An 18,674-nucleotide genomic window follows, 5' to 3' on the forward strand; every position below is an offset into this window, starting at 1 on the left:
ATATGCTTGTTAAAAAAAAAAAAAGAAAAAAAAAAAGAAAAAAAGTGGAAACAGATCAGCTTTGAGCCATAAATTCTGGGTGATAGAGGCCTTCTCCCCGCCCATTTATGTTTGCTAGATATTTTTGTTTCCACAGGAATGTCAACTCTTAATTTCATGATGTATCATGGGCTTAAGAAAATTGAATTTAATAAAGGCGAAAGATGAATGGCACCTTTAAAGGTCCCAACACTTGTCTTTATTAGCAGGACAAACTGCGGGGTCTCCAAACACTGCTTCTCTCCAAATGAAAGTTTAAATGAAAAGTACAGCAGTGTCACAGGTTAAATTTCATTGCAGGACTGGCTAACATCGTTAGTGAGGAGCGGGACTGATTTCATGGGGCTGGTATCTGTTGCCTTAGATACCAGTGGAGCAAACATTGCCAGAGACTGGAAAAATCTCGGCTACAGGGAGCATTCGGATAAACAGCCTCACTGCTCTCTTGAACCACTGACCAAATAAGCCAAAAAAAAGCTGTTGTTCCTTCTCCCAGGACATCCTAGTTGCCGGTCAGGTTGTGTGTTTTTTTTTCTCCCCTCTCCAGTCATGTACTTTTCACGGACCAGCAATAATTCTCAGTATCGTTAAATGTTCCAGGTTTTTATTCCCTCTGTCTGCTTTAATCTGACCCTCCTGAAAGTGATTTTTTTTTTTTTTTTGTCTCTGGTTCTGGAAGGCAAACAACACCTTTGTGTATCCCATCAGTGGGCAGGGCTCAGTGTCGACCCCTCTTCACCACTGGCCTGGTGATGGCCTCGGGGGTCTGTCACGTCCTTCTCATTCCCTTGGGACTTGCTGGCAGTCCTGTGATCTCCAAGCTGCAGAGGTAGCGCTGCTTTGGAGAGAGCCACACGTTCCCTTTTAGCCCTGTTACAGACCTGCATCTTCCGAGGAGTGGCCCTCGTTGGGGATGTCGGAGCCGGGGAGCATTGGAAGGGCTTGGGGCTCCGAGTAACAAGCATGGCAGGGAGGAAAGGGGTCATTGTTGGCTACCTCAGAAGCAAAGACTGTTTCCAGCCAGGACTGCGTGCTACCTTTCTGGTAATTTGGGGGGTTTTTGTTCCACTTTACCTCAAGATTAAATCTTGCTCATGGGCAAGCTTCTTGCTACGCCTGAACAGCTTTCCCTGCTGCCCGTTTAGAAGGGGAACGGGGATACCCCAGCCCTTATCCTCCCCGACCCTAAAACGAGAGAGCTTCATTGCTGAAACCAGCCCGCGTGCAGCAGTCGGGCTGAGAAATGAGGCACTTCAGACCTTGGCATGTGCTGGGGGGCAGAGGTGATGCTGGGGGGTCACGGTTACTCTCCACGCTCCCGTCCCTTGAAGTGCTTGGTGGCCCTCTTTTCTGTTGACTTGCTGTGCTTTCCTGCCACGCAGCCGACCCCTCTCCGGTCCTTTATCTGCTCTCACTGCCTTTGTGTCCCTGACGTGCGCTGGCATCCATGCCTTTCCCCCGGTTATTTAAATTATTGGTTGTTTCCGTTCACTTGCCCGTCTTCTCACCTTCCCTTTGGCTTCCAGCATGCGGCGATGTCATTGCCTCATAGGTATGACCTCACACTCATTGGGTCGGGGGGTTGCGGGCAGGGCCAGGGAGCTGCAGCAGCTCCTCCGCAGCGCCTGCGTTTTCCACATGCTAATTCTGCTCGCCAAGAGTTGCTGCTTATTTATTTATTTATTTTTATTATTTCTTATTTGTCTCTTCCAGATGTTTTCAGGCAGTTTTTTTGTTGTTGTTGTTAAACTAATTCCATTCATGTTTTAAAAATTTATGAAAGCGCTAATAAAAATGTCAAAGTGGTAAAAATGTTAGCTTTTGCTCTGCTTTGATTAAATTTTGCAAACTGTTTTTGAATATTAAAAAGCAATATTTTTTTTGATTCTCTCTCCCTCTCCCTCTCTCCAGAAGTGATTTGAGAGGCTTGTTGCATGGATATCACTCAGCAGGCTCATTTACACTCCAGAACCCTGGTGCCATGCATCTCTATTAAATAACATAGACAAATTATTCTTTAAAGACACCAAACAAATTGTCACTTCTCCTCTTACATTACGCTGAGAGGGCGGGGAGGGGAGGAGGAGGGGGGCACACACAAAGGATTTTATCGCTTTTATTCAGTGGTCTGTTCTTTTAATTCCATGTATATTTTTTAGTAATTGAGGAATCCATCCTAACGGGCTTTGTTTAAACTTTTTATTAACAGGTCCATGTAAATTTTTGATCGCTGATTATTCATGCAATTGAATGCTCTTCTGATGAGGAACGTTTTTATTTCCTTCGCAGCATAAATTGAGCAGCGAGAATAAAGCAGCACTCACCCCATCACGGCTGGGTGGCGCGCGTGGGGGAACTTCCACTGTGGCGCGGCGCAGCGCAGCGGTGCATGGGAAGAGTGGCTAGGGAGCCTGGGCTGCCTTGCAGTTGCACATCCTGCTTCTTCCTGCAGCCGGTGCTCTAGGCAATAGCCTTGAGGCTGCAGCGAGGCCCCGAGTTTTCCAGTATCCCATATCCTTCCAGAGAGATGGGAGAGATGATAGAGTTGGTCTCTGAAAGAAATGCATCCTCTCGGGTGTTTGCTGAGTGGGGTTGCATCTGTTTTGTGTATGCATCTCTCTGCTCCTCTATATGTGTGTGCGTGTGAGGCTGACTTGGCTTGTGCTAGGAAAACTTGGGGTTGCTGTAGCAAACACAGGTGTTACCAGGAAGCCACATGCATGTAGCCTTTGAGTGGGGACAGGTACTGCAAGCAGCAGCAAATGCACTGTCCTTGCTAAGAGTGAGGTTGATTAACCAGTTCAGCCGCTGCAGTTGTGCAGGTTAGACCTGCTTCTGTCCTTTCTGGACCCTCGCCATGAAATGGGGAGGGCTTTCTGGGGTATTCCTGTCTGTTGTCTCTCTATAGCAGCATGTGCTTCTGTGCTTTCTCCAGGAAATCATCGAGTTCCCCATCCTGAAGCTCAATGGCAGGACGATGGAGATAGAGTCCACCTTCCACATGTACGTGCAGCCCGTGGTGCACCCTCAGCTCACGCCCTTCTGCACAGAGGTAAAGCCCCAAGCATGCGCGGTGCATGGTGAGGCACGCTCTCGCCCCGAAACAGGCTTGCAGATGTGGGCAGGATTATCTCTGCCAAGGGCAAGGTGAATGCAGGTTGTCCCTCCAACCTTCTGCTGCTACTGCTGTTAATAGTATAGGTAATAATGATGATGATTATCACTGTGATAATGATGATGTGTGAGAGGCAAGGATCCTTCTTCTCGAAGAAGGAAAAATGCCTTGCATTCAGAAGCTTGTCTGACTCTGTCCCAACTATGCACTTGGTCTAATAAAAGCCATCACCCTAAGAAATCCTTGCCTCTCGCATCATTTCATGGATGGTCACAGCTATGACATCACTCTGACACTACCAGTAATGATAATAGCCATAACAATGGGAACTAGCTATTGTTATAGTAAGGCAGTGATTCTCTACCAGGGAGTCAGGGCTCCTTGGGGTGCTGTAACAGCCTTTCATGGCTGCCCTAGGGGAGGGGAGATGAGCAGGATATGGCTCTTTCCTGGCCCCACTTCCACCAGGTAAGCCCTGTCCTAAATACATGAGTTCTTTAAATGGGATGCTGCTACATTCACCAAGATTTTGGAGGGCTGCCTTGTGTCTCCAAAGGTTGACAAGTGTGATGGTGAGGCCTGGGAGCCTTAGCTGTGAATCATAATCATGGTGTGCTAGGTGCTGTATGTGCTTATCGTTAAAGCCCCTCCCAGGAATTCTTTTGCTGTTTGCGACTGATCACATTTGTAATGGACAAGCGACCCGGGGATTTGGGGTGTTGGTGCCAAAAGTTATGCAGAGGACTGTTGCTGTAGAGTAGGGAAAAACACGTGTCCCCTTGGAGAGGCTGGTCCTAGGCCAGAAGCAGGATACATCCCACATGAAAGAAAATAACCCTGTGCTGCACAGTCATTTCTGGCTCTTCACAGGCCCTGGGTTTGGTGGCTTGTTGTCACCGGAAGGCTTTCAAGTGCTGAGGCCATCTTTAAAGCTGTCTTTCCAGGATAGGAGAGTGGGGCTCTGGAACACTATCATTACTATAATCACAAGGGATGATTGCTTTGCTGGTTGGTGCTCCACCTTTTCCCAGAGGTGCTTATTGGCAGAGGAAAGGTGCCAGGGACGCATCTGAATTGTGACATCCCTGGCAGAGGGAAGGGGAGGACTTGCTTTCTCTTGTGTAACTCGGGGAACCAGCCAGTGCTACGCCACGGTTTTCCCTCAATGGTGCCTTCTTGCATTGGCTTTTGCTTCCCTTGCCACCACTGCCCTGGTTTGAGGCCGCCTGTCCCAGGTGAGTGTTGTGTGGAGGCAGAAGTCCTGGGTCTGCTACACCTCTGCTGCTCCTTTAGCAATCTGCATCATTTGGGGCACTTCCCTTTTTCTGTCTGTGCCTCAGTTTCCCCATGTCATGGGGCTGATACATGCATGGCTGCTGTTAGCAAAGGCCTCTGACTCATGGATGCGGGTAGCGCGCTCAGTGCCTTGCCCCTGGTGTCATCTCCCCACCCTTCCATACGCATGAGGATCATGCCAGATTGTGCTTTTGATCCCCCAGCCAGCTCTGAGGCCTGATCTCAAACCACTGACATCTGTGGTGGCAGAACCAGGGCCTCCGCGTGCCTGCCCCACGCGAGCGGACTTCTGCCCTAGGTGACCCAAGAGCTCTGTGCCGCCAGGCAGAAAACCCTGTGTCGAGCCAGGCCATCCCTGCCGCTTCCCCCATTGTGAAAACAAATGCTGTTTTGTTTTCACTCTCCCAGAACAGCGGTGCACTTGGTTCAGACTTTCCAAAAAAACTCAGCGCAGAAAACTCCATCCCCAAGGGAGCACTCTCCAGAAAGCTGTAAACACTCCAGAACAGAGGGCCGGCACAGAAACTCTTTTGCAACCTTTCCCTGGCAGGGTGGATGAGTGCTTGGGCTTTCTCTGCCCGTCCTGGACCTGCTGGGCACAGCCGTTTTGCGTGTTTTGGGATAAGCCTGGTAGCATGATTCTGGACAGTCACAAGATGTAGGTTTATAGGAGACGTTGATGATCTATCCCATGATTTTTTTTGGTTGTTTTTATTTATTGATTTATTTTTTTAATTGCAGGGAGTACCACTTTGGTGGGTGGGATTAAGGCGTTCGTCTGCTGCTTCCCACCCTACTCAGTGTTGCAACACTGCTTTTGCCCAAAAGCCAGACAGTGGAAACAGCCAGCTTTCCTCCCTCACCCCTGCATGCAGCCTGCTTCCGAACACCCCTGCTCTGCCTGCCTTTGCACTTTGGAAGTGCCCCTTGCACTGGACCTGCGCCCTGATTTAAGCTGAAAAGGGTGCAGTAGCTGTGAGTGATGTTGTCTGGCTGGTGTCACACAGAGGATGTCAGGCTAAATGCTCCCACAGGCTCCTTCTCTTCTCTGTGAACCAGTGGGGTCAAGCGCACCAGGCTTTGGAAGTCTCTTTCAGCATTAAAAGCATGAAGCTCTGACTGCATGAGGCAGGGAGAGTGGCTGTAGTCTGGAGAGTGAGCCAACCCGTGGGACTGTCTGGTGTGATCTGACCCATTCTTTGTTCCTGGTTGAGGGACCTGTGCACATGGCAAAGGCTCTGACCCCTCTGCTCTGTGGCTAGTAATCAGGGCAACGCACTCCCCCTGTCATCCACTAAAATGAACCCGGCACTTAGGGGGACCCTGTACAGTTGTCCCAGACCATTGGTCTCTGGTCTTAACTGAGCTAGTAGCTCTTGTGAGGAGCCATGTGAGCCACACACAGTGACACAGGTCGAGCCTGGGTCTGTGCTGTGGGTAGTGGCTGCGTTAGCATCATCCCAGGCCCGGATGTCACCGTTGGTGGCTGCATGCTAGCATCACTCTATGATGGATGCTTTCCAGATCCCCTTTTCAGCCTTGCCCTTTTCTCCATCCTTCCTCATCAGGGTTCTTTTCTCTACTCCCGAGTGTTCCCCCTTCACTGTCCCTCCACTCTGCTGCTGATTTTCTCAGAGGTGGAAGAAGAGCAAAATGGACCCCCTGCCACCAGCGGGAGTCTCGTTTCTCCCTTGCCGGAAGGGGAAAGATTTTGCCACAGGCTGCTGCTGAGGCTGCAGTGCAGCTCTCCTACTCCTTCAGCAAGGTCCCTTCCCACTTGTACCAAGCCCCAGATGCTCCCTTTTCCTGTCTCTGTGTGGGCGGGTGGGGAGCAGGGCCTCCCCCATCGTTCTGAGGGGCAGCTGGGGCCAGGGAGCATGGTTGCAAGGCCCCCCCACCACGCTGTCCTCCGACCAGCTGTGCTGGCTGCAGCAGGCTGTCAGCGCCGCGCTGCGGTTCCTGGAAAATGCCCATCTTGCTAAATGCCAGTAAAGGGCTTTGTCTCAGCACCTCTACTTAGCAAGGGTGAGATTTATTGGCCTCTTTGTCTACGAAGAAAGACCAGGCCTGCTGATCAGATTGTACACCAGAGACGAGTGCTTATGCAATCAGCAAACTGTCTCAGTGCAGAGAGGCGATGGTTTGTGAGATAAACTCCGGAGGAAAAGCCGTGGCGCTGACATTGCATCGCAGTCCGTCTTGCGCACCGCTTCACTGTCAGCCTTGTCTCCGCTTACTGCCTGGCAGAGACGCAGCCCATCGACAGAGGGGTGTGTGCTGATAACGGGGTGGCCTCGGGAATTGAACGCATCTGTCTCCTTATTGCCCAAGCACAGCTGAAAATGCCCCAATGCTCTGTGCTGCTAATCTATCGAGGGGGTTAGTGAGCCTGCAGGGAACAGGGCTGTCTTGAAAAACCCCTGTTGCTGCTCAAGTACAGCTGGGAGGGTGCTGGCAGCACTGGCCAGGCCGGAAAAAGCCAGCAAACAGTTGCTTGTTTACCCTGGCCTTAATCATAGCATCATAGAAAATGGGGGCTGAAGGGAGCTCAGGAGGTCACATCTAGTCCAGTCCCCTGCTCCAAGCAGGACCAGCCCAAACTACGTCATCCCAGCCAAGGCTTTGTCTACCTGGGTCTGAAGCGCCTCTAAGGATGCAGATCCCACCACCTCTCTGGGGAGCCTGTTCCAGTGCTTTATCATACTCCTTGGGAGAAAGTTTTTGCTAGTATCTAACCTCAACTTCCCTTGCTGCAACTTGAGCCCCTTCCCATCTCCAGGCTCTAAGCCCAAAGTACTTTCAGGCCCAGGAGCAGCCTAGATTCCCTGTGTACGATCCATTGGGAGCTTAGAAAACTGCTGATGCCAGATGTCTTCTACCTTCTTGTAGAGCTGTGGTGGCTGCCTCTAGAGAGGCCCCAATGCTCTCTTGACCTGCCACTGGGCTTCAGCACTAGGGAGCAGTGAAGGCAGAAGCCAGTTGGAACAGCCGCTTGCCGTTCATCCTTCCAGGGGCAGCTCTGTCTAACGCAGCAGCCTGCACGGAGCAGGCAGAGAGGGGTATCTTGGTTATGGGGCATTTCCAAGGAGCATGCTGGTGCCCAGTGCCTTCCTGGGCCTTCCAAATCGAGTGTTACAAGAAACCACCATTCGTGTGGCCGGTTTCCTTCCCCAGCTGCGTCCCAGAGTTTAGGCTGTGGCCACTTGCCGCAGAGCTGGTGCAATCACTCCCAGGGTGGAGGAGTCATGGTAGTTGTCTTTCAGGCGAGTGGTGGGATAGGCATCCACCAAGGGACGGGAGGACTGAGCCCACAAGACAAAACATGAGTTAAATCCATACTAAAGAGCAGCGCAGTTAATCTCTTACATTTATTTTCCTTTTAGAACATGGGAGTCTGTAGGCAGCAGCTGTTACCCAATTAAAATACAGATTAATATAAAAACAGTTTCAGGAATATAAGAGAGTGCCTGTGTCCCTCCACTTCCTTAAAATTCCACCTAATAATGACTTGATGAACTTCAGAAACCCACCTAGAGGAACTTGCTGTTCTTAAAATTAAAATTTCTTCCCTAAAAGGTACATATTACCATTCCATGGAAGTCGCGAAGAGAAAATAATCTTCCTGCTTATAGCTAGCTTATTCAGTGAGTCAGGTATTTGGTATTCATTAAATGTAATTACAGTTTAATTGGAGTTTAATCTTTTTTTTTTTCTTTTTTTTCTTTTTTTTTAAGTTTCAATGCTCTAAGGCAAGCAGCTAAAGAAACACAGGGCAGAAGCAGCCCAGCTTGTTTAAGTCGCCATCCATTGAGTAATACAGGGGCCACGGCTCATGCTTGGACTCTCATGCCACGAGTTGGGTGGAAGCATTTTGTAGTAGAGGAGCTGTTTCTGAAGGGTGGAGAGAGTCTCAAGAGCTCTCCCCTCCGTGGTTCTAGACTGTCGTGGTGGCTCGTGAACCTGGCTGCTGCATGCATGCACCACATCCCAGCTTTGCACCTTGTGCTACCTGCCCTTCAAAAGACAATTAGACGTGTGTGATACCCAGTAAAGCAGCGCGGTGTGCGTCTGTACTGACGGGGATTGTTTTCTTTGATTGCTCAGGTGCACTGGTAGTGAGCTCCTGACCTCTGTGTTTTCAGTCCTTTTCTTCCTTAAAAGAAGGCTTTTTTTTGGTTGTAGAGCTACAAAAAACTAAATAAAGGCTTTGCGCAGCACAAGCCCCTTCACTAGTGCACAGAAAAGGCTCTGAGCTGGTCAAACGTTGCTGCATAGGCTTAACTTTAAGCATGCAAGCAAGCCAGGCGTGATGAGTGGGTTAACAGGAGGTCTTCAAAGTTTGCAGCCCTGGGAGACCCTGCCCTGAAGGACGTATGGAAGAATAAGTGGTGGTGGAACTTTAAAGCTTCACATGCCATCATGGTTTTTGTAAATACATTGTTGTGCTGCCAGTGGTTTAAATGGGAAAACGTGCTGTGTGAAGCTGCTCCGAAGCCTTCCGCCTGCTCCTCCATTCACGGCACCAGTGCACCACCCTCCCCTTTTAACCAGAGAGGTTTATTGTGTCCACCTTTGCAGAGACGTTACCTGTCATATCAACATGTCAGAATGGCCATTTCCTGGTCAGACCCCAGGTCCGTCTTGCCCAGTCTCTGGTGTCACGCGGCGGCAGAAAGCAGAGGCTGGAAGGGAGTGTGACTGGGTCTGAGCAGGGTTTTCCCAGCTCCTCTCTCCTTTGCAGCGTCCAGCACTTACTGTCTAGGAAATTCTGATTCAGAGCCTGTGCCCCTCACTCCCATACTCAATAGCTACTTATGCCCCTTTCCTCTAAGGACGTGTCTAATCCTTTTGAATCTGGCTAAACTCGGCTTTCACCACATCTGGTGGCAATGAGTTCCACGCTTTAGTGACACTCTGGGTGAAAAAGGGCTTCCTTGTTCTTAGTTTTAAACTTACTACCTGCTCTTTTTATGTTGTGACCCCTTAGTTCTTGTCTGGTGTGAGAGAGTAAATAATAAATCCCTATTCACCTTCTCTTCAGCATTTAGTGTTTTATAAACCCTGCTCATGTTTCCCCTCAAGTGTCTTATTTCTAAACTGAACAGACCTGGCCTTTTTCATCTTTCCTTATGTGGAAGTCCCTTCATACCCCTCATCATCCTTGTTGTCCTTCATTGGACTTTCTCTAGTTCTTCTCTTTCCTTGTGGAGGCACAGGGACCAGATCTGGGCACAGGATTCAGAATGTGGATGAGCTGTGGGTGTATAAAGGAGCACAATCACTGCAGCCTGGGAGTGGCCGAAGGTGCCTAATGCAGTAGAAATGGCCTGCATGGGTTCAGGCAGCCTCAGCTGGTGCTGAAAAGAGTTTGGTGTTGAAATGGGCAGCACGCGGGGCTGTCCGCTGGCCTGTACTGTTTCCCCAGGCAGGCTGTGTTGAGTTGCAATCCTTCCAGCTGGATGCATAGGAGACCCCCTGCTTCTCTGTCTCTGGAATGAACATGTGTTTTCACTAGGCAGTTTGGGTTGCCTGGCATTGCCCAGGCAGGCCACCTGGGCACTGTGTGGTTTCAGAAAGATGGGCTAGGGTGGAGACCTCCTAACAGTCCATGTGCTGCTCCTCTGATTCCTGTGCTCTCTCCCCCTCTCCTTTGTTTCAGCTGACTGGAATTATTCAAGGCATGGTGGATGGGCAGCCAAGTCTCCAGCAAGTGCTCGAGGTAAGCAGAATAACCTTTAGTTCCTGACCCCTGACCTCTACTCCCCCTCCCACCTTCTCCCCGCGCCTGAGAATCGAACCGCGTAATTTGACTATGATTACGGCTTCATTAGAATAACATTTGCTGTCACGTCGGTGACATGCTGCTGAGAGTATTGAACCATTGATCTGTCATCTCCAGCTGTTCATGTCAAGGGTACTGACAAGATGTCCAAACTCCTGCCAGCAGACAGGAGAAGAGGCGATTTGACTTGAGCCAGCCGCAGCGTGCCAAGACATTGTTTTAGACCGCTGCAAGGCAGCTGGCCCTCCCCCCACACGGGTGGAGTGAATGCTCCATAATACACGTGGCGGAGAAGGAAAATGCCTTTAAAACCTAATCTGTGGGATGGGTGAATGAAGCTATAGCCCTAATAATGCCATCTGCTTAATGTTGGATTCCTACAGCTTTTAGGGCTTAATTAGCTTGAAAGTGTTTTTCTATCAATAGCTTTTGTTGGTCGTCAAACACCGGAGGAGCCCTCCTTGAGCTGAGCCCGCACAGGCTCCAGGTCATTGCACGATGCATTGTCTCTGTCAGGATGTGGGCCTCCTAATTGTTCCTAATCAGAATAATTGCACCAATTGCTTATGGAAGGAAATCAAATTAATGGTGTTAGCGTCCTCTGTGGGGGTGGCACTTCGTGGGCACTTACATCAGGGATTTTGGAAAGGTCACAACGGCTCTGCATCGTGCCGGGGGCCCTCCATTGTCGAGATGGCATGGCAGCCCGTGGGACGCGGGGGTGGTGTGTGCAGGAGGAGCCTGTGATGCTGATCCATGGTGAGCTGCTTGCTGCCAGGGCTGCATGGATCAGCTTCAGACTGAGCCTCTTGCCTGTTCCAGCCCCTGTCTTGAAGATGATGGCGATGAGGGGGGTTGATAGAGGTTCTCTACACCTGAACCTGATTCCCCAGCACTGTCCAGAGCAGACATGAGGGATCAGGCAGAGATGGAGCCCACTGAGGGCTGGGGATGGGTAGGAGGTGCAAGAGGACCTGGGGGGAAAGCTGTTGGGAGCCAAGGCCACACTTGATCTCCCAGAAGTGCTTGGAAGCCTTTAGCTGAGGCCACACATTTCCTAGGCCCAGCTGAGCTGGCTTCCCTTGCAATGCACTGGGTTATTTCTCCCAGCTGCTGACTTGTGTATTTTGAAGGTGTGCAGATCAGTTGTTCGCAGCTAGGCATAGGCACATCCCCTCCCTCTCTTCCCCTCTGGTCATGGCAAAAGCATCTCGAAAGGGTGAATTGTAACAGCTAAGTGACAGCAAGGCCTAAACCCCAACCCCTGCTCCTTCCCTGCCTCGGCTGGAGGGACCCCTGCCTTCTTGGAGTGGTCTGCTCCAGCCCCTGGGGCTTTCAGGGTGGGCATTGAAGACTAACCTCTGCCGTTCACATGGCATTGGCAGCAAAAGTAGCCAGGGCCCCTTGTACAGGGCTCCTGCCCTCCGACCTTCCTTGCTGCAGGTGACAAGTGCAAACTCACGAATTAACCAGCACACGGGTACTCGCATCTGAGGTGCCCCTGGTGTGGCCGCTCTTCTTCGTGAGTGAGTGAGTCTTATCCCAGAAGAGCACAATCCACTGCAGAATTAGATTCAGCTGATCCCGAAGAAGGGTGTCCACATGGGCAGTTAACCAGGAAGAGCTGCTTCACTTCAGATTCAGACCCTCTCTTACTCTGAATTAGGTGACTTGTGCCAGCAAGCCCGTGGAGCTAGGGGGAGGGGAGAAAATGTGTTGAACCCTCCACAAAGGAGGTGCACGTGCTGAGCTGGGTGGCCTCAGTGCTTGTGCGCAGGGATGTCCCTTTGCTGAGGGCCTATCCTGTGCAGCAGACTCTGCAAAGTGGTGTATCTGAGAATCCCACCCCCACGGGTTGCATTTCCTCCCGAGCGCAGGTGAGGATCTCTGATTCCTCTCCGGTTCACTCCTTTTCTTCCCATTCCCAGGCTGGGTGCTGCGGAGCCAAGGGGGAGCTTCTTGGTTTAATTTCTAGCTTCCTCTGCGTGTCACAGGGAATGTGGTTGTTTCAGTATCAGTCTCCATGGAGGGGGCTGGGGCCAGGTTGGAGAGGAAGCTGAGGCCTGTTTCAGCCTTGCTGTCCGGTTCCTACTCATAGGGCTCCCAGAGCCACTGTTGTGCCTGATAAGATCACTTCTGCTCCACGCCTGATGTGGCCTCTTGGAAATCTTCAAAGGCCCAAGTGTGCTCATGTGGAGAAAAGGAGCTCAGAGACAAGGCGAGAAGTGTGTGGGGTGGGGGCTGCCTCCAGATAAGATCACAGCTTTCTCTTCTCTGGTTCCCAGCTGCTTATCTGAGCGTGACTGTTGTGGTGCTTCCCATGCCGGCACTGCTTACCTGCTTGTCCTCTCTTCTTTACAGAGGGTTGATGAGTGGATGGCAAAGGAAGGCCTCCTAGACCCCAGCGTCAAGTCGATTTTTGTAACCTGCGGTGACTGGGATTTGAAAGTCATGTGAGTACAGCTGGGCGAGGCGCCTGTGGCCCACAGTGTGGTGTTCTCCCCCCCCCCCCCTCCACGCCCAACGAGATCCCCCTCTCTCATTAGCCAGTGGGACAGTTCGTGCAGCTCCACAAATCTGCTCTGTGTTGGGAAGAGGACGGTGCTTTTGCCCTCCCTGTTCATTCCCACAACTCACTTCTGCTGACCCTCTCCCACAACAGAGAATCCACGTTGATGCTGAGAATCCTGCAAGCTTCCTCCACCCCCTTGTTCACCATGTGGGATTGCAGGTGGGAGAGAGGGGGGAGCCTTGCACAGGACCGCTGGGCAGAGGGGTCCCTGTGTGCCTGGAAAAGGGCTTAACTGGGATGTTTCCCGTTGCATCCATTCTCCAACTCGCAGAGCAAGGACATGCCTCCCATTTCTAGCTCCTTTAGTCATTGGCTGCCTCGGTCCATACCTGATGGCCTGGGGAGCTCGGGGGATAAATAGCTTCCCTGTCCTGACAGCTGTGTTCTGTTTCCTAAGCTGTGCTGCCTGCAGCTGGCGTTGCCTCAGGGAACAGGAGCACTGCACTTCCCGTGAAGGAGAAGGAGCAAGGGGGGAGCGGGTGGTCTTAGCTTCTATATCTCTGAAGCAAAGGATGCCCCCAGGGCATCTTTCATCTACAAGGCCTTCCTTCTGCCTTGCGGGTGCACTGCAAGGGCACTAGCACATGGGTTATCATGGCAAAAGGGACTGAGAGCCAGGGGCTCAGGGCTGGCACACTCGAACTGGCAGTCTTGCTGACAGCAATCATGCTTGCAGGCTGAGCGAGTGGCCGTTTAGGTGTCTGCATGGTTATTGGCACATGTGTATTGGTGTGTCCTTCCACACACTTGCCTGTGCACATGGGGGGCTGGCTGCATACAGAAGTATCCCTGACGGTTGAAGTCAGGCCAGATCCACACTGCAGAAGTAGCGCAGTGTTGCAGCACTGAATGCCCTGGCACTCCTGTAACCTCTCAGCTGCTCTTTGCTGGTTAAGTGCCTGGTACAGGCGGCTTCTTCATCACACCGAGTAGGTTCAGGCATTGACGTGCCCGGCACCAAGCCAACATCCACTGCCCATTAGCAGTGTCACCTGGTTCTTAGCGTGACATCGCTTTCCCCTAGCGTGAAGCCGAAATAAAATGCTCACAAGCCAGGAGAACCCAGCATAGGCTCCATTTTGCTGGCTGGGATTTTGCAGGGGGCCCGCTCATTCGCTGCTTGCTTGAGAAATGGGGACTTTCTTTTCCATGCACACCTTGCAGATGCAAAGGAAGGGGTGGGCATACCAGCCAGGCATTTCTGATCCCCTCCCTTGTCTCAACTCTTTGTCTTCTGCTGGGGGGAGAGTCAGGCCCCTGTCCTGTTAGAAGGGAAGGATGGGGCTGCATCTTGCCCACGTTACAAGGTCAGTCCTGTCCCTTTTGTTGTCGTCATAAGATGACCCCGGGACATGTGCGTGCCCCCTAAGTTGGCTCCTACACAGCTCCTGGCTCTTATCGGCTCTATATTTGGGGAGTGGATGGCTGTGCCCCTTGTTTTGGGGCTGATAGCTGTTCTCCATAGTTCCTGTGCAGTGGTCTATTGTTCTGTGTTTTTTTCTAGCTGTGAGTATGAAAGGTGGCGAAGCTTGCTCTGGAGAAGCTCCCAGGGGACACAGAGAGGGGTGGAGTCCCCACCTGTGTGCTCCCTGGCCAGTGCCTCCAGGGCCAGATGCCATGGGCTCACGCTTCTCCCACCACTGGCTTTGCCTGCCATCGGGAAACCTGCTCTGATACTCTCTGGAAGCAGTTCAGGTTGTTCAGTGACCCACAGGACATGTGCCGGCTTGGGTGACCAGCATTCCCCCAAGAAGGGATATGGGGGGGACGTTGCTCTGCAGAGCAGCTAGTAGGAGGCATCGTGGTCCAGGCTAGCTCCTGGGAATCTGACTTTTGCTATTGCCAGCCCCTCATGATTCTTACTGAAAGCAGGGCTAGCCAGGAGGGCCCAATGAGTGGCTTGTTTCTCTTTTCTTTTCCTCTGTTTTAAGACCATTCACTTCTGCACTAGTGCAAAGTCCTGCACTTAAGATGGAACAGCCCCCTGCATGGGTCCAGGCTGGGGGTGACTGGCTGGGCAGCAGCTCTGCAGAAAAGGACCTGGCAGTGCCCGGGGAAAGGAAGCTGCACAGGAGCCAGCAGTGTGCCCTTGGTGCCAAGAAGGCGAACAGCATCCTGGGCTGCACTGGCAGGAGCGTTGCCAGCAGATTGAGGGCAGTGATTCTTATCTGTTCAGCACTGGTGAGGCCACATCTGGAGTCCTGTGTCCAGTTGTGGGCCCCACACTTACAGAAAGGATGTGGACACATTAGAGAGAGTCCAGTGGAGGGCAACAAAAATTGTTGAGGGGCTGGGGGACATGACTTGTGAGGAGAGGCTGAGGGAAATAGGCTGATTTAGTCCAGAGAAGGGAAGACTGAGGGAGTTTGAATAGCAGCCTTCACCTCCCTGCAGGGGGGCTGCAAAGAGGCTGGAGCTGGACTGGTCTCAGTGGGGGCAGACAACAGGACAAGGAGCAATGGGCTCAGGTTGCAGCAAGGAAAGTTGAGGTTGGATATTAGGAAAAACTTCCTCCTGAGGAAGGTGGTGAAGCTCTGGAACAAGTTAGCCAGAGACGTTGTGGACTCCCCACCCTTGGAGGTGTTTAAGCCCCAGGTAGACAAAGCTGTGTCTGGGATGATGTAGTTGGGCCTGGTCCTGCTTGGAGCAGGGGGTTGGACTAGATGTGACCTCCTGAGCAACCTTCCCATCCTCATTGTCTGTGATTCTGTGATCTCCACAACTCGATTCTGAAGCCTTTCCAGGGCAGAGTGGAAAATACATGTTGTGTTTCCAGCGTTGCGGATGCAGGGAGCTGGCGTGCAACCTGTTAGCGAACTGCACATCACAGGGCCCCGGTGCTGATTGGACGCAGCTGCATGGAGCGTCACATCTGATTAGCAGCATGCCGGTGAATGGGGCTTGAGTGAAAACTCCCTGCCAGCTCCGACTTGTCTCATTTCCCATTGCTTTTATCCATCACCACAAAGGCCGAGCCCCCTCCTGAACTAATTAAGTTTGCATGTGTTTAGACACATTGCCAAATGGGGTTTAGCAAACCAGAACTGAGCATCTCTGTTTCAGCAGGAAAGGCACGTGGCTGAAATAGCCACGTGGGCAAAACAGTGCAGCGTCTCGGCTATGGCATATTTAGGAAACGCTCCAAAGCAAGGCCCTGCTGTGCCCTGAGAGACTCTTGAGCCAGCCCAGGAAGTGGTGTCATTTCTTCCCACAAAGTGTGCAAATGACTGGCACTGCTCAGCGTGGGGAAGAGGGGTCAGCGACTTGCCCCTTATCACTCTCTGGGGTGAGGCTTGCAGATGTTCTGCACTTGCTAACCTGTGGAGTAGGCAGTGGGGACTTGTCCATGGAGAGGAAGCGATGAGGAAAGTTTTATTGAGACTGAAGAAGGAACAGGCCAAGCAAGAGGGTGACCTGGATGCTGGGATGGCCACCCCCATTCCTGTGAATACAAGCATCTGGAGCAACCCCAAAGGGTCAAGTTGTCCTCGGTGTTCTCCTTGTTTCTCCCAACACCCCCTGTACCCAAGAGTGTGACTGTCTCTTCAAAAGACCACTATGCACTGAGCTGTTGGCATCCCTGTGAGCACTCTGCGTCCTGGCATATGGTAGCCCTGTTTGTAACAGGGCTCCTTTTCTCTGAGCTCCCTTATTGGAAACGTTGTGCTGGAAGGGACTTTCAGGGGCCATCTAGTTAACCTCTGCCTGAGGCAGGATCAGGCCTGTCCAAACCAGCCCAGACAAACCCTGTGTCTGAGCTCTGAGCAACCCGACAGTCACCCCTGACACAGCCCCAGGCATCGCCCCTGCCTCTGGGAAAGCAGAGGGGCTGCGGCTGCCAACATCTTGCTGCTGCTGGGGGGGTTCGTGGACACTGGAGAGATCCCTGGCAGAGGCCATGTCCCCACTGCAGAGGAAGGCAAACCCTCCCAGTCCAGACCAGTCTGAGCAGGGGGAAAATTCCTTTCTGATTGCCGATATGGTATTGGTCTGAGCCTGAGCAGAGGCAAGGCCCTCTATCCAGGACCTTCCTGGTTTAAGTCCCAGCAGGAGCACTGACACAACCCAGTCCCCATTCCCAGCCTGGACTGCAGCCACAACCTGACACTGCTGAGGAAGGAGAAATGATGGTTTCCATTGCAAAATTTCACCCAAGAACTTTGCATGCAGATGCCATGAGGTCGTCTGTGCACCCAGCCCAAGGAGCGGGCTCTGGCCTCTGCCCGGTATTCTTGTGCTGTCGTCCAAGTTTTCCGCTCATCCTCATTCACCCTTCACTGGAACAAGCAGGTGGCAGTGGCATGCAGGGCTGCTTATGGAAGACGCGGGTTAGGGCTTCCCACCCTCTTGTGTTGCTGGGTTGATGGCATAGGGGCAGGCCTGCCTAGCCTGGGTGTCCCCCGTGTACCTGTTGCTGAGCTCAGAGGGTGAAGACAAGTGCCCGGGGCTGCACATTCCTCAGTTGGATCTGTTCTGCACAGTGATAATGACACCAGCTGCATGGATGAGCAGCAGCAGCTGCATGCCTGCCTGCAAGGGGTGCAAGTGTTGGGGTAGTAGGAGGGGGAGCAGCGGTGCCAGTAGATAGAAGCAGGCACAGGTGTAGTCTGGGTGGGTGACAGGTAGGGTGCTAGGTAGGGAACCAAGGCAAGTGGTGGGTATTACCCATGACCCACTAGAGAGTGCTGGTATTTGGGGTTGCCCCAGGTAGCAGAGGCTGTGCAGTCTAAATTTGATGTCAGTTGACCTTAGGGTCTGTGTCTGGGACCCTGCTGCTGGGTACTCAGTGCTTCCCCTTGTCCCCCTTTTAGCTGTATGTATCAGGCAGTTTTTAAGCTTCCCCCAGTGGTGCTGGGTGCTGCTGCAGCCCAGGCTGGGGATGGGACTGGGCTGTGCCAATGCTCCTGCTGGGACCAGCCCCGCATGCCTGGCTGCAGGGTCTTACCCCTGCGCTCAGGCTCAGACTGATGCCATGTTTGGGGTTAAGAAGGGGTTTCCTTCCAGTCAGATTGGTACAGACTGGGGTGGGGGGCAGGTTGCCTTTCTTTGCAGCGGGGGCACGGCCTCTGCCTGGGGTCTCTTGAGCGTATACTAACAACCTTTTATAGAAGCCAGATGTTGGCTGCTGTGGTTCCCCTGCTTTACCTACGGGCAGGGTCAGGGGATGTCTCATGGTGCGTGAGGGGTGACTTGTGTTGCTCAGAGGTTGGACAACGGGTGGTTTGGACAGGGCTGATCCTGCCTCTGGCAAGGCTTGGACTAGATGTGCCCCCACGGGTCCCTTCCTGAGATCAGCTTGGAAGTGGCTGGGGGACGGGGCCATCCCTTCTTCCGCAGAGCGGAGCTCATGCCAAACGCTGTCTGTTCCAGCTCGGCTCAGCCACCGGCAGCACCAGTTGTGAGAACCCGATGTTCGGGGCCTGGGTCCTGCTGTGATGGGGCTGGGCCCCCATGGCTCTGCACAGTACAGGAGGTGCCGGCTTGTGCCTGGGTGTTTACCTGTAGTGTGGGAGGCTCCATGCTGCAGCTTGCTCACTTTTCGAGATGGGGTGCCACACAGGGCAGGGGCTTGGCGATGAGATACTGCTATCCGATCTCCCTCTGCATGGATCGCTTGGCTTTGGGCCCCAGCAATGAGCACAAACCAGGCTGGGGAAGGAGAGAGAGCAGTTCCCCTCCACCCCCCTCCCCTTCCTTCTTGTTAAGATGCAATTTCTTTAACGAGGAAAACCTCTTGAGTGGGAACATCACCTTTCTGAAGGCTCGTCCTGACAAGGCAGTTCAAACCGACAGAGCCGCATCTCAGCTTCAGCAAATATCACTCACTCATTATATATCCTCCCCCCACTGCCAAAAAAAAAAAAAAAAAA

At 52.3% G+C, this 18,674-nt stretch overlaps 1 protein-coding gene across 5 annotated transcripts in view; it reads left to right on the plus strand.

The window, feature by feature from the left end:
* ERI3 (ERI1 exoribonuclease family member 3) overlaps positions 1–18,674 on the plus strand; it is a 172,207-nt gene that overhangs the window by 23,830 nt on the left and 129,703 nt on the right. For all 5 annotated transcript variants that reach the window (XM_019501429.1, XM_019501430.1, XM_019501433.1 and 2 more), the window contains exons 2-4: positions 2,975–3,091; positions 10,110–10,169; positions 12,594–12,685. In XM_019501429.1, coding sequence (XP_019356974.1) covers positions 2,975–3,091; positions 10,110–10,169; positions 12,594–12,685 — 269 coding nt within the window. The remainder of the gene's footprint in view (positions 1–2,974; positions 3,092–10,109; positions 10,170–12,593; positions 12,686–18,674) is intronic.

Source organism: Gavialis gangeticus, unplaced genomic scaffold, assembly GCF_001723915.1.
Source record: "Gavialis gangeticus isolate Ggan-Ray unplaced genomic scaffold, GavGan_comp1, whole genome shotgun sequence".
Taxonomy (NCBI): domain Eukaryota; kingdom Metazoa; phylum Chordata; order Crocodylia; family Gavialidae; genus Gavialis; species Gavialis gangeticus.